The sequence below is a fragment of the Eleutherodactylus coqui genome, chromosome 11, assembly GCF_035609145.1.
Source record: "Eleutherodactylus coqui strain aEleCoq1 chromosome 11, aEleCoq1.hap1, whole genome shotgun sequence".
Classification (NCBI taxonomy): Eukaryota; Metazoa; Chordata; class Amphibia; order Anura; family Eleutherodactylidae; genus Eleutherodactylus; species Eleutherodactylus coqui.
Window position 1 is genome coordinate 142,346,571 of NC_089847.1, and position 14,184 is coordinate 142,360,754.

The 14,184-nt window shown below is 42.9% G+C and overlaps 1 protein-coding gene across 1 annotated transcript in view; it reads left to right on the plus strand.

The window, feature by feature from the left end:
* The window catches only part of OTOG (otogelin), a 276,916-nt gene that overhangs the window by 13,036 nt on the left and 249,696 nt on the right, over positions 1-14,184 (plus strand). The window contains exons 6-7 of the mRNA XM_066582440.1: positions 13,633-13,766; positions 14,021-14,127. Of these exons, the coding sequence (XP_066438537.1) occupies positions 13,633-13,766; positions 14,021-14,127 (241 nt within the window). The remainder of the gene's footprint in view (positions 1-13,632; positions 13,767-14,020; positions 14,128-14,184) is intronic.

Consider the following 14,184-nt stretch of genomic DNA (forward strand, 5'->3'; position numbering starts at 1 on the left):
AAGGTTTCCATCATGTCCTCCTCTCCCCTCTCTCCTCCTATAACATATATAAAGGTTTCCATCATGTCCCCCTCTCCCTTCTCTCCTCCTATAACATATATAAAGGTTTCCATCATGTCCTCCTCTTCCTTCTCTCCTCCTGTAACATATATAAAGGTTTCCATCATGTCCTCCTCTCCCTTCCCTCCTCATGTAACATATATAAAGGTTTCCATCATGTCCCCCTCTCCCTTCTCTCCTCCTGTAACTTATATAGAGGGTTCCATCATGTCCTCCTCTGCCTTCCCTCCTCATGTAACATATATAAAGGTTTCCATCATGTCCCCCTCTCCCTTCTCTCCTCCTGTAACTTATATAGAGGGTTCCATCATGTCCTCCTCTCCCTTCCCTCCTCCTGTAACATATATAAAGGTTTCCATCATGTCCTCCTCTCCCTTCTCTCCTCCTGTAACATATATAAAGGTTTCCATCATGTCCCCCTCTCCCTTCTCTCCACCTGTAACATATATAACGGTTTCCATCATGTCCTCCTCTCCCTTCTCTCCTCCTGTAACATATATAATGGTTTCCATCATGTCCCCTCTTCCTTCTCTCCTCCTGTAACATATATAAAGGTTTCCATCATGTCCTCCTCTCCCTTCCCTCCTCATGTAACATATATAAAGGTTTCCATCATGTCCCCCTCTCCCTTCTCTCCTCCTGTAACATATATAAAGGTTTCCATCATGTCCCTCTCTCCCTTCTCTCCTCCTGTAATTTATAAAGGTTTCCATCATGTCCTCCTCTCCCTTCTCTCCTCCTATAACATATATAAAGGTTTCCATCATGTCGCCCTCTCCCTTCTCTCCTCCTATAACACATATAAAGGTTTCCATCATGTCCTCCTCTCCCTCCTTTCCTCCTGTAACATATATAAAGGTTTCCATCATGTCCTCCTCTCCCTTCTCCCCTACTGTAACATATATAAAGGTTTCCATCATGTCCTCCTCTCCCTTCTCCCCTACTGTAACATATATAAAGGTTTCCATCATGTCCTCCTCTCTCTTCTCTCCTCCTGTAACATATATAAAGGTTTCCATCATGTCCTCCTCCCCCTTCTCTCCTCCTGTAACATATATAAAGGTTTCCATCATGTCCTCCCTCTCCCTTCTCTCCTCCTATAACATATATAAAGGTTTCCATCATGTCCCTCTCCCCCTTCTCTCCTCCTGTAATTTATAAAGGTTTCCATCATGTCCCCCTCTCACTTCTCTCCTCCTATAACTTATATAAAGGTTTCCATCATGTCCTCCCTCTCTCTTCTGTCCTCCTGTAACACATATAAAGGTTTCCATCATGTCCTCCTCTCCCTTCTCTCCTCCTGTAATTTATAAAGGTTTCCATCATGTCCCCCTCTCCCTTCTCTCCTCCTGTAACATATATAAAGGTTTCCATCATGTCCTCCTCTCCCTTCTCTCCTCCTGTAATTTATAAAGGTTTCCATCATGTCCCCCTCTCCCTTCTCTCCTCCTATAACATATATAAAGGTTTCCATCATGTCCTCCCTCTCTCTTCTGTCCTCCTGTAACATATATAAAGGTTTCCATCATGTCCTCCTCTCCCTTCTCTCCTCCTGTAATATATATAAAGGTTTCCATCATGTCCTCCTCTCCCTTCTCTTCTCCTGTAACATATATAAAGGTTTCCATCATGTCCTCCTCTCCCTTCTCTTCTCCTCTAACATATATAAAGGTTTCCATCATGTCCTCCTCTCCCTTCTCTTCTCCTGTAACATATATAAAGGTTTCCATCATGTCCTCCTCTCCCTTCTCTTCTCCTCTAACATATATAAAGGTTTCCATCATGTCCTCCTCTCCCTTCTCTTCTCCTCTAACATAAAGAAAGGTTTCCATCATGTCCTCCTCTCCCTTCTCTCCTCCTGTGACATATATAAAGGTTTCCATCATGTCCTTCTCTCCCTTCTCTTCTCCTCTAACATATATAAAGGTTTCCATCATGTCCTCCTCTCCCTTCTCTTCTCCTCTAACATATATAAAGGTTTCCATCATGTCCTCCTCTCCCTTCTCTTCTCCTCTAACATAAATAAAGGTTTCCATCATGTCCTCCTCTCCCTTCTCTCCTCCTGTAACATATATAAAGGTTTCCATCATGCCCTCCTCTCCCTTCTCTCCACCTGTAACATACATAAAGGTTTCCATCATGTCCTCCTCTCCCTTCTCTCCTCCTGTAACATATATAAAGGTTTTCATCATGTCCTCCTCCTCCTTTTTTCCTTCTGTAACATATATAAAGGTTTCCATCATGTCCTCCTCTCCCTTCCCTCCTCATGTAACATATATAAAGGTTTCCATCATGTCCTCCTCTCCCTTCCCTCCTCATGTAACATATATAAAGGTTGCCATCATGTCCTCCTCTCCCTTCTCTTCTCCTCTAACATAAATAAAGGTTTCCATCATGTCCTCCTCTCCCTTCTCTCCTCCTGTAACATATATAAAGGTTTCCATCATGCCCTCCTCTCCCTTCTCTCCACCTGTAACATACATAAAGGTTTCCATCATGTCCTTCTCTCCCTTCTCTCCTCCTGTAACATATATAAAGGTTTCCATCATGTCCTCCTCCTCCTTTTTTCCTTCTGTAACATATATAAAGGTTTCCATCATGTCCTCCTCTCCCTTCCCTCCTCATGTAACATATATAAAGGTTTCCATCATGTCCTCCTCTCCCTTCCCTCCTCATGTAACATATATAAAGGTTGCCATCATGTCCTCCTCTCCCTTCTCTCCTCCTGTAACATATATAAAGGTTTCCACCATGCCCTCCTCTCCCTTCTCTCCACCTGTAACATACATAAAGGTTTCCATCATGTCCTCCTCTCCCTTCTCTCCTTCTGTAACATATATAAAGGTTTCCATCATGTCCTCCTCTCCCTTCTCTCCTCCTGTGACATATATAAAGGTTTCCATCATGTCCTCCTCTCTCATCTCTCCTCCTATAACATATATAAAGGTTTCCATCATGTCCTCCTCTCCCTTCTCTCCTCCTGTGACATATATAAAGGTTTCCATCATGTCCTCCTCTCTCATCTCTCCTCCTGTAACATATATAAAGGTTTCCATCATGTCCTCCTCCTCCTTTTTTCCTTCTGTAACATATATAAAGGTTTCCATCATGTCCTCCTCTCCCTTCCCTCCTCATGTAACATATATAAAGGTTTCCATCATGTCCTCCTCTTCCTTCTCTCCTCCTGTAACATATATAAAGGATTCCATCATGTCCTCCTCTCCCTTCTCTCCTCCTATAACATATATAAAGGTTTCCATCATGCCCTCCTCTCCCTTCTCTCCACCTGTAACATATATAAAGGTTTCCATTATGTCCTCCTCCTCCTTTTTTCCTTCTGTAACATATATAAAGGTTTCCATCATGTCCCTCCTCTCCCTTCTCTCCTTCTGTAACATATATAAAGGTTTCCATCATGTCCTCCTCTCCCTTCTCTCCTCCTGTGACATATATAAAGGTTTCCATCATGTCCTCCTCTCCCTTCTCTCCTCCTGTGACATATATAAAGGTTTCCATCATGTCCTCCTCTCCCTTCCCTCCTCCTGTAACATATATAAAGGTTTCCATCATGTCCTCCTCTCCCTTCTCTCCTCCTGTGACATATATAAAGGTTTCCATCATGTCCTCCTCTCCCTTCTCTCCTCCTATAACATATATAAAGGTTTCCATCATGTCCCTCTCCCCCTTCTCTCCTCCTGTAATTTATAAAGGTTTCCATCATGTCCCCCTCTCACTTCTCTCCTCCTATAACTTATATAAAGGTTTCCATCATGTCCTCCCTCTCTCTTCTGTCCTCCTGTAACACATATAAAGGTTTCCATCATGTCCTCCTCTCCCTTCTCTCCTCCTGTAATTTATAAAGGTTTCCATCATGTCCCCCTCTCCCTTCTCTCCTCCTATAACATATATAAAGGTTTCCATCATGTCCTCCCTCTCTCTTCTGTCCTCCTGTAACATATATAAAGGTTTCCATCATGTCCTCCTCTCCCTTCTCTCCTCCTGTAATATATATAAAGGTTTCCATCATGTCCTCCTCTCCCTTCTCTTCTCCTCTAACATATATAAAGGTTTCCATCATGTCCTCCTCTCCCTTCTCTTCTCCTGTAACATATATAAAGGTTTCCATCATGTCCTCCTCTCCCTTCTCTTCTCCTCTAACATAAATAAAGGTTTCCATCATGTCCTCCTCTCCCTTCTCTCCTCCTGTGACATATATAAAGGTTTTCATCATGTCCTTCTCTCCCTTCTCTTCTCCTCTAACATATATAAAGGTTTCCATCATGTCCTCCTCTCCCTTCTCTTCTCCTCTAACATATATAAAGGTTTCCATCATGTCCTCCTCTCCCTTCTCTTCTCCTCTAACATAAATAAAGGTTTCCATCATGTCCTCCTCTCCCTTCTCTCCTCCTGTAACATATATAAAGGTTTCCATCATGCCCTCCTCTCCCTTCTCTCCACCTGTAACATACATAAAGGTTTCCATCATGTCCTCCTCTCCCTTCTCTCCTCCTGTAACATATATAAAGGTTTCCATCATGTCCTCCTCCTCCTTTTTTCCTTCTGTAACATATATAAAGGTTTCCATCATGTCCTCCTCTCCCTTCCCTCCTCATGTAACATATATAAAGGTTTCCATCATGTCCTCCTCTCCCTTCCCTCCTCATGTAACATATATAAAGGTTGCCATCATGTCCTCCTCTCCCTTCTCTTCTCCTCTAACATAAATAAAGGTTTCCATCATGTCCTCCTCTCCCTTCTCTCCTCCTGTAACATATATAAAGGTTTCCATCATGCCCTCCTCTCCCTTCTCTCCACCTGTAACATACATAAAGGTTTCCATCATGTCCTCCTCTCCCTTCTCTCCTCCTGTAACATATATAAAGGTTTCCATCATGTCCTCCTCCTCCTTTTTTCCTTCTGTAACATATATAAAGGTTTCCATCATGTCCTCCTCTCCCTTCCCTCCTCATGTAACATATATAAAGGTTTCCATCATGTCCTCCTCTCCCTTCCCTCCTCATGTAACATATATAAAGGTTGCCATCATGTCCTCCTCTCCCTTCTCTCCTCCTGTAACATATATAAAGGTTTCCACCATGCCCTCCTCTCCCTTCTCTCCACCTGTAACATACATAAAGGTTTCCATCATGTCCTCCTCTCCCTTCTCTCCTTCTGTAACATATATAAAGGTTTCCATCATGTCCTCCTCTCCCTTCTCTCCTCCTGTGACATATATAAAGGTTTCCATCATGTCCTCCTCTCCCTTCTCTCCTCCTGTAACATATATAAAGGTTTCCATCATGCCCTCCTCTCCCTTCTCTCCACCTGTAACATACATAAAGGTTTCCATCATGTCCTCCTCTCCCTTCTCTCCTCCTGTAACATATATAAAGGATTCCATCATGTCCTCCTCTCCCTTCTCTCCTCCTATAACATATATAAAGGTTTCCATCATGCCCTCCTCTCCCTTCTCTCCACCTGTAACATATATAAAGGTTTCCATTATGTCCTCCTCCTCCTTTTTTCCTCCTGTAACATATATAAAGGTTTCCATCATGTCCTCCTCTCTCATCTCTCCTCCTGTAACATATATAAAGGTTTCCATCATGTCCTCCTCCTCCTTTTTTCCTTCTGTAACATATATAAAGGTTTCCATCATGTCCCTCCTCTCCCTTCTCTCCTTCTGTAACATATATAAAGGTTTCCATCATGTCCTCCTCTCCCTTCTCTCCTCCTGTGACATATATAAAGGTTTCCATCATGTCCTCCTCTCCCTTCTCTCCTCCTGTGACATATATAAAGGTTTCCATCATGTCCTCCTCTCCCTTCCCTCCTCCTGTAACATATATAAAGGTTTCCATCATGTCCTCCTCTCCCTTCTCTCCTCCTGTGACATATATAAAGGTTTCCATCATGTCCTCCTCTCCCTTCCCTCCTCCTGTAACATATATAAAGGTTTCCATCATGTCCCTCCTCTCCCTTCTCTCCTTCTGTAACATATATAAAGGTTTCCATCATGTCCTCCTCTCCCTTCTCTCCTCCTATAACATATATAAAGGTTTCCATCATGCCCTCCTCTCCCTTCTCTCCACCTGTAACATATATAAAGGTTTCCATCATGTCCTCCTCCTCCTTTTTTCCTTCTGTAACATATATAAAGGTTTCCATCATGTCCCTCCTCTCCCTTCTCTCCTTCTGTAACATATATAAAGGTTTCCATCATGTCCTCCTCTCCCTTCTCTCCTCCTGTGACATATATAAAGGTTTCCATCATGTCCTCCTCTCCCTTCTCTCCTCCTGTGACATATATAAAGGTTTCCATCATGTCCTCCTCTCCCTTCCCTCCTCCTGTAACATATATAAAGGTTTCCATCATGTCCTCCTCTCCCTTCTCTCCTCCTGTGACATATATAAAGGTTTCCATCATGTCCTCCTCTCCCTTCTCTCCTCCTGTGACATATATAAAGGTTTCCATCATGTCCTCCTCTCCCTTCCCTCCTCCTGTAACATATATAAAGGTTTCCATCATGTCCCCTTCTCCCTTTTCTCCTCCTGTAACATATATAAAGGTTTCCATCATGTCCTCCTCTCCCTTCTCTCCTCCTCTAACATATATAAAGGTTTCCATCATGTCGCCCTCTCCCTTCTCTCCTCCTATAACACATATAAAGGTTTCCATCATGTCCCTCCTCTCCCTTCTCTCCTCTCCTGTAACATATATAAAGGTTTCTATCATGTCCTCCTCTCCCTTCTCTCCTCCTGTAACATATATAAAGGTATCAATCATGTCCCCCTCTCTCTTCTCTCCTTCTGTAACATATATAAAGGTTTCCATCATGTCCTCCTCTCCCTTCTCTCCTTCTGTAACATATATAAAGGTTTCCATCATGTCCTCCTCTCCCTTCTCTTCTTCTATAACATATATAAAGGTTTCCATCATGTCCTCCCTCTCTCTTCTGTCCTCCAGTAACATATATAAAGGTTTCCATCATGTCCTCCTCTCCCTTCTCTCCTCCTGTAATATATATAAAGGTTTCCATCATGTCCTCCTCTCCCTTCTCTTCTCCTGTAACATATATAAAGGTTTCCATCATGTCCTCCTCTCCCTTCTCTTCTCCTCTAACATATATAAAGGTTTCCATCATGTCCTCCTCTCCCTTCTCTTCTCCTGTAACATATATAAAGGTTTCCATCATGTCCTCCTCTCCCTTCTCTTCTCCTCTAACATATATAAAGGTTTCCATCATGTCCTCCTCTCCCTTCTCTTCTCCTCTAACATATATAAAGGTTTCCATCATGTCCTCCTCTCCCTTCTCTTCTCCTGTAACATATATAAAGGTTTCCATCATGTCCTCCTCTCCCTTCTCTTCTCCTCTAACATATATAAAGGTTTCCATCATGTCCTTCTCTCCCTTCTCTTCTCCTCTAACATATATAAAGGTTTCCATCATGTCCTTCTCTCCCCTCTCTCCTCCTGTAACATATATAAAGGTTTCCATCATGTCCTCCTCTCCCCTCTCTCCTCCTGTAACATATATAAAGGTTTCTATCATGTCCTTCTCTCTTCCTGTAACATATATAAAGGTTTCCATCATGTCCCTCCTCTCCCTTCTCTCCTTCTGTAATATATGTAAAGGTTTCCATCATGTCCTCCTCTCCCTTCCCTCCTTCTGTAACATATATAAAGGTTTCCATCATGTCGTCCTCTCCCTTCTCTCCTACTGTAACATATATAAAGGTTTCCATCATGTCCTCCTCTCCCTTCTCTCCTCCATGTAACATATATAAAGGTTTCCATCATGTCCTCCTCTCCCTTCTCTCCTCCTGTAACATATATAAAGGTTTCCATCATGTCCTCCTCTCCCTTCTCTCCTACTGTAACATATATATAAAGGTTTCCATCATGTCCTCCTCTTCCTTCTGTCCACTTGTAACATATATAAAGGTTTCCATCATGTCCTCCTCTCCCTCCTCTTCTCCTGTAACATATATAAAGGTTTCCATCATGTCCTCCTCTCCCTTCTCTCCTCCTGTAACATATATAAAGGTTTCTTTCATGTCCTCCTCTTCCTTCTGTCCACTTGTAACATATATAAAGGTTTCCATCATGTCCTCCTCTCCCTTCTCTCCTCCTGTAACATATATAAAGGTTTCCATCATGTCCTCCTCTCCCTTCTCTCCTCCTCTAACATATATATAATGGTTTCCATCATGTCCTCCTCTCCCTTCTCTCCTCCTGTAACATATATAAAGGTTTCCATCATGCCCTCCTCTCCCTTCTCTCCACCTGTAACATACATAAAGGTTTCCATCATGTCCTCCTCCTCATTTTTTCCTTCTGTAACATATATAAAGGTTCCATCATGTCCTCCTCTCCCTTCTCTCCTCCTGTAACATATATAAAGGTTTCCATCATGTCCTCCTCTCCCTTCTCTCCTCCTGTAACATATATAAAGGTTTCCATCATGTCCTCCTCTCCCTTCCCTCCTCATGTAACATATATAAAGGTTTCCATCATGCCCTCCTCTCCCTTCTCTTCTCCTGTAACATATATAAAGGTTTCCATCATGTCCTCCTCTCCCTTCTCTCCTCCTGTAACATATATAATGGTTTCCATCATGTCCCTCCTCTCCCTTCTCACCTCCTGTAACACATATAAAGGTTTCCATCATGTCCTCCTCTCCCTTCTCTCCTCCTCTGACATATATAAAGGTTTCCATCATGTCCTCCTCTCCCTTCTCTCCTCCTGTATTATATATAAAGGTTTCCATCATGTCCTCCTCTCCCTTCTCTCCTCCTGTATTATATATAAAGGTTTCCATCATGTCCTCCTCTCCCTTCTCTCCTCCTCTGACATATATAAAGGTTTCCATCATGTCCTCCTCTCCCTTCTCTCCTCCTGTATTATATATAAAGGTTTCCATCATGTCCTCCTCTCCCTTCTCTCCTCCTGTATTATATATAAAGGTTTCCATCATGTCCTCCTCTCCCTTCTCTCCTCCTCTGACATATATAAAGGTTTCCATCATGTCCTCCTCTCCCTTCTCTCCTCCTGTATTATATATAAAGGTTTCCATCATGTCCTCCTCTCCCTTCTCTCTTCCTGTATTATATATAAAGGTTTCCATCATGTCCTCCTCTCCCTTCTCACCTCCTGTAACATATATAAAGGTTTCCATCATGTCCTCCTCTCCCTTCTCCCCTCCTGTAACATATATAAAGGATTCCATCATGTCCTCCTCTCCCTTCTCTCCTTCTGTAATATATATAAAGGTTTCCATCATGTCCTCCTCTCCCTCCTCTCCTCCTATAACATATATAAAGGTTTCCATCATGTCCTCCTCTCCCTTCCCTCCTCATGTAACATATATAAAGGTTTCCATCATGTCCTCCTCTCCCTTCTCTCCTCCTGTAATATATATAAAGGTTTCCATCATGTCCTCCTCTCCCTTCTCTCCTCCTGTAACATATATAAAGGTTTCCATCATGTCCTCCTCTCCCTTCTCTTCTCCTCTAACATATATAAAGGTTTCCATCATGTCCTCCTCTCCCTTCTCTTCTCCTGTAACATATATAAAGGTTTCCATCATGTCCTCCTCTCCCTTCTCTTCTCCTCTAACATATATAAAGGTTTCCATCATGTCCTCCTCTCCCTTCTCTTCTCCTCTAACATATATAAAGGTTTCCATCATGTCCTCCTCTCCCTTCTCTTCTCCTGTAACATATATAAAGGTTTCCATCATGTCCTCCTCTCCCTTCTCTTCTCCTCTAACATATATAAAGGTTTCCATCATGTCCTTCTCTCCCTTCTCTTCTCCTCTAACATATATAAAGGTTTCCATCATGTCCTTCTCTCCCCTCTCTCCTCCTGTAACATATATAAAGGTTTCCATCATGTCCTCCTCTCCCCTCTCTCCTCCTGTAACATATATAAAGGTTTCTATCATGTCCTTCTCTCTTCCTGTAACATATATAAAGGTTTCCATCATGTCTCTCCTCTCCCTTCTCTCCTTCTGTAATATATGTAAAGGTTTCCATCATGTCCTCCTCTCCCTTCCCTCCTTCTGTAACATATATAAAGGTTTCCATCATGTCGTCCTCTCCCTTCTCTCCTACTGTAACATATATAAAGGTTTCCATCATGTCCTCCTCTCCCTTCTCTCCTCCATGTAACATATATAAAGGTTTCCATCATGTCCTCCTCTCCCTTCTCTCCTCCTGTAACATATATAAAGGTTTCCATCATGTCCTCCTCTCCCTTCTCTCCTACTGTAACATATATATAAAGGTTTCCATCATGTCCTCCTCTTCCTTCTGTCCACTTGTAACATATATAAAGGTTTCCATCATGTCCTCCTCTCCCTCCTCTTCTCCTGTAACATATATAAAGGTTTCCATCATGTCCTCCTCTCCCTTCTCTCCTCCTGTAACATATATAAAGGTTTCTTTCATGTCCTCCTCTTCCTTCTGTCCACTTGTAACATATATAAAGGTTTCCATCATGTCCTCCTCTCCCTTCTCTCCTCCTGTAACATATATAAAGGTTTCCATCATGTCCTCCTCCTCCTTTTTTTCTTCTGTAACATATATAAAGGTTTCCATCATGCCCTCCTCTCCCTTCTCTCCACCTGTAACATACATAAAGGTTTCCATCATGTCCTCCTCCTCATTTTTTCCTTCTGTAACATATATAAAGGTTCCATCATGTCCTCCTCTCCCTTCTCTCCTCCTGTAACATATATAAAGGTTTCCATCATGTCCTCCTCTCCCTTCTCTCCTCCTGTAACATATATAAAGGTTTCCATCATGTCCTCCTCTCCCTTCCCTCCTCATGTAACATATATAAAGGTTTCCATCATGCCCTCCTCTCCCTTCTCTCCTCCTGTAACATATATAAAGGTTTCCATCATGTCCTCCTCTCCCTTCTCTCCTCCTGTAACATATATAATGGTTTCCATCATGTCCCTCCTCTCCCTTCTCACCTCCTGTAACACATATAAAGGTTTCCATCATGTCCTCCTCTCCCTTCTCTCCTCCTCTGACATATATAAAGGTTTCCATCATGTCCTCCTCTCCCTTCTCTCCTCCTGTATTATATATAAAGGTTTCCATCATGTCCTCCTCTCCCTTCTCTCCTCCTGTATTATATATAAAGGTTTCCATCATGTCCTCCTCTCCCTTCTCTCCTCCTCTGACATATATAAAGGTTTCCATCATGTCCTTCTCTCCCTTCTCTCCTCCTCTGACATATATAAAGGTTTCCATCATGTCCTCCTCTCCCTTCTCTCCTCCTGTATTATATATAAAGGTTTCCATCATGTCCTCCTCTCCCTTCTCTCTTCCTGTATTATATATAAAGGTTTCCATCATGTCCTCCTCTCCCTTCTCACCTCCTGTAACATATATAAAGGTTTCCATCATGTCCTCCTCTCCCTTCTCCCCTCCTGTAACATATATAAAGGATTCCATCATGTCCTCCTCTCCCTTCTCTCCTTCTGTAATATATATAAAGGTTTCCATCATGTCCTCCTCTCCCTCCTCTCCTCCTATAACATATATAAAGGTTTCCATCATGTCCTCCTCTCCCTTCCCTCCTCATGTAACATATATAAAGGTTTCCATCATGTCCTCCTCTCCCTTCTCTCCTCCTGTAACATATATAAAGGTTTCCATCATGTCCTCCTCTCCCTCCTCTCCTCCTATAACATATATAAAGGTTTCCATCATGTCCTCCTCTCCCTTCCCTCCTCATGTAACATATATAAAGGTTTCCATCATGTCCTCCTCTCCCTTCTCTCCTCCTGTAACATAAATAAAGGTTTCCATCATGTACTCCTCTCCCTTCTCTCCTCCTGTAACATATATAAAGGTTTCCATCATGTCCTCCTCTCCCTTCTCTCCCCCTATAACATATATAAAGGTTTCCATCATGTCCTCCTCTCCCTTCTCTCCTCCTGTAACATATATAAAGGTTTCCATCATGTCCTCCTCTCCCTTCTCTCCCCCTATAACATATATAAAGGTTTCCATCATGTCCTCCTCTCCCTTCTCTCCTCCTATAACATATATAAAGGTTTCCATCATGTCCTCCTCTCCCTTCTCTCCTCCTGTAACGTATATAAAGGTTTCCATCATGTCCTCCTCTCCCTTCTCTCCTCCTATAACATATATAAAGGTTTCCATCATGTCCTCCTCTCCCTTCTCTCCTCCGATAACATATATAAAGGTTTCCATCATGTCCTCCTCTCCCTTCTCTCCTCCTGTAACATATATAAAGGTTTTCATCATGTCCTCCTCTCCCTCCTCTCCTCCTATAACATATATAAAGGTTTCCATCATGTCCTCCTCTCCCTTCCCTCCTCATGTAACATATATAAAGGTTTCCATCATGTCCTCCTCTCCCTTCTCTCCTCCTGTAACATAAATAAAGGTTTCCATCATGTACTCCTCTCCCTTCTCTCCTCCTGTAACATATATAAAGGTTTCCATCATGTCCTCCTCTCCCTTCTCTCCCCCTATAACATATATAAAGGTTTCCATCATGTCCTCCTCTCCCTTCTCTCCTCCTGTAACATATATAAAGGTTTCCATCATGTCCTCCTCTCCCTTCTCTCCTCCTATAACATATATAAAGGTTTCCATCATGTCCTCCTCTCCCTTCTCTCCTCCTGTAACGTATATAAAGGTTTCCATCATGTCCTCCTCTCCCTTCTCTCCTCCTATAACATATATAAAGGTTTCCATCATGTCCTCCTCTCCCTTCTCTCCTCCTATAACATATATAAAGGTTTCCATCATGTCCTCCTCTCCCTTCTCTCCTCCTGTAACGTATATAAAGGTTTCCATCATGTCCTCCTCTCCTCCTGTAATATATATATATATATATATAAAGGTTTCCATCATGTCTTCCTCTCCCTTCTTCCCTCCTGTAACATATATAAAGGTTTCCATCATGTCCTCCTCTTCCTCCTCTCCTCCTGTAATATATATAATGGTTTCCATCATGTCCTCCTCTCCCTTCTCCTCCTGTAACTTATATAAAGGTTTCCATCATGTCCTCCTCTCCCTTCTCTCCTCCTGTAACATATATAAAGGTTTCCATCATGTCCTCCTCTCCCTTCTCTCCTCCTGTAACATATATAAAGGTTTCCATCATGTCCTCCTCTCCCTTCTCTCCTCCTGTAACATATACAAAGGTTTCCATCATGTCCCCCTCTCCCTTCTCTCCTCCTGTAACATATATAAAGGTTTCCATCATGTCCTCCTCTCCCTTCTCTCCTCCTGTAACATATATAAAGGTTTCCATCATGTCCTTCTCTCCCCCTCTTCTCTGTGAATCGCAGCGTGTTGCCCACGGTATGTGTGAGATTGGCGTGGGTCCTTTAGTGAGTTCCTGGTAAGTTTTGCTGTTTTCTGTAGCCGTTGTGGACTGGCGGTTCTGTATCAATGTCTTTCTGCATCTTGTATTTTTCTTCCTCCATGAATCCCTCACATCTGTCTGTTTCCGAACTTTCCTCGCTTTCTTGATTATTTTTTGGTAATTGCTTCTTTATAACATCTGTCGTCTTGCAGGAAAATTAACTGAAAACATTGAGGAGTTTGTCAACAGTTGGAGAGAGGATTTCCCCCAGCATTCCTGGTTAAACCCCGCCCCCTCTACAGCGTATGAGCCGCCATGTGCTGCGCTGAAGCAGCAGGCGAGACAGGTAGAGCGTTCCATCCCAGGGGATCCACCCCATAAATAGATTCTGGAGGCTGTGAGGGTCCAGGGTCAGGGTTACTGATGGGTTGGGGCTAGCGCTCATTGGTCTGGATCATTAATCCCGTGCCTGGGTTGGGTCCTCGATTATCTGTAGGGCCTGTTGCTATGTGTGTGATCTATCATTCTGGGTGTTATTATATGTCGGGGTACTGATTACTGGTTATGTTATCGGACCAACGTGCTGTGTTCTTCTCCTAGATGGCGCACTCTCTCTGCAGCCTATTGCTTCAGGCTCCGTTCCAGAGTTGTCACGAGTTTGTGAGTCCATCGCCGTTCATGGCGAGCTGCGCAGACGACCTGTGCATGTGAGTAGATGGTTCATGAGCTTCATGCCTTCGTGTCTTGTGCTGCCTCCTGGTTTA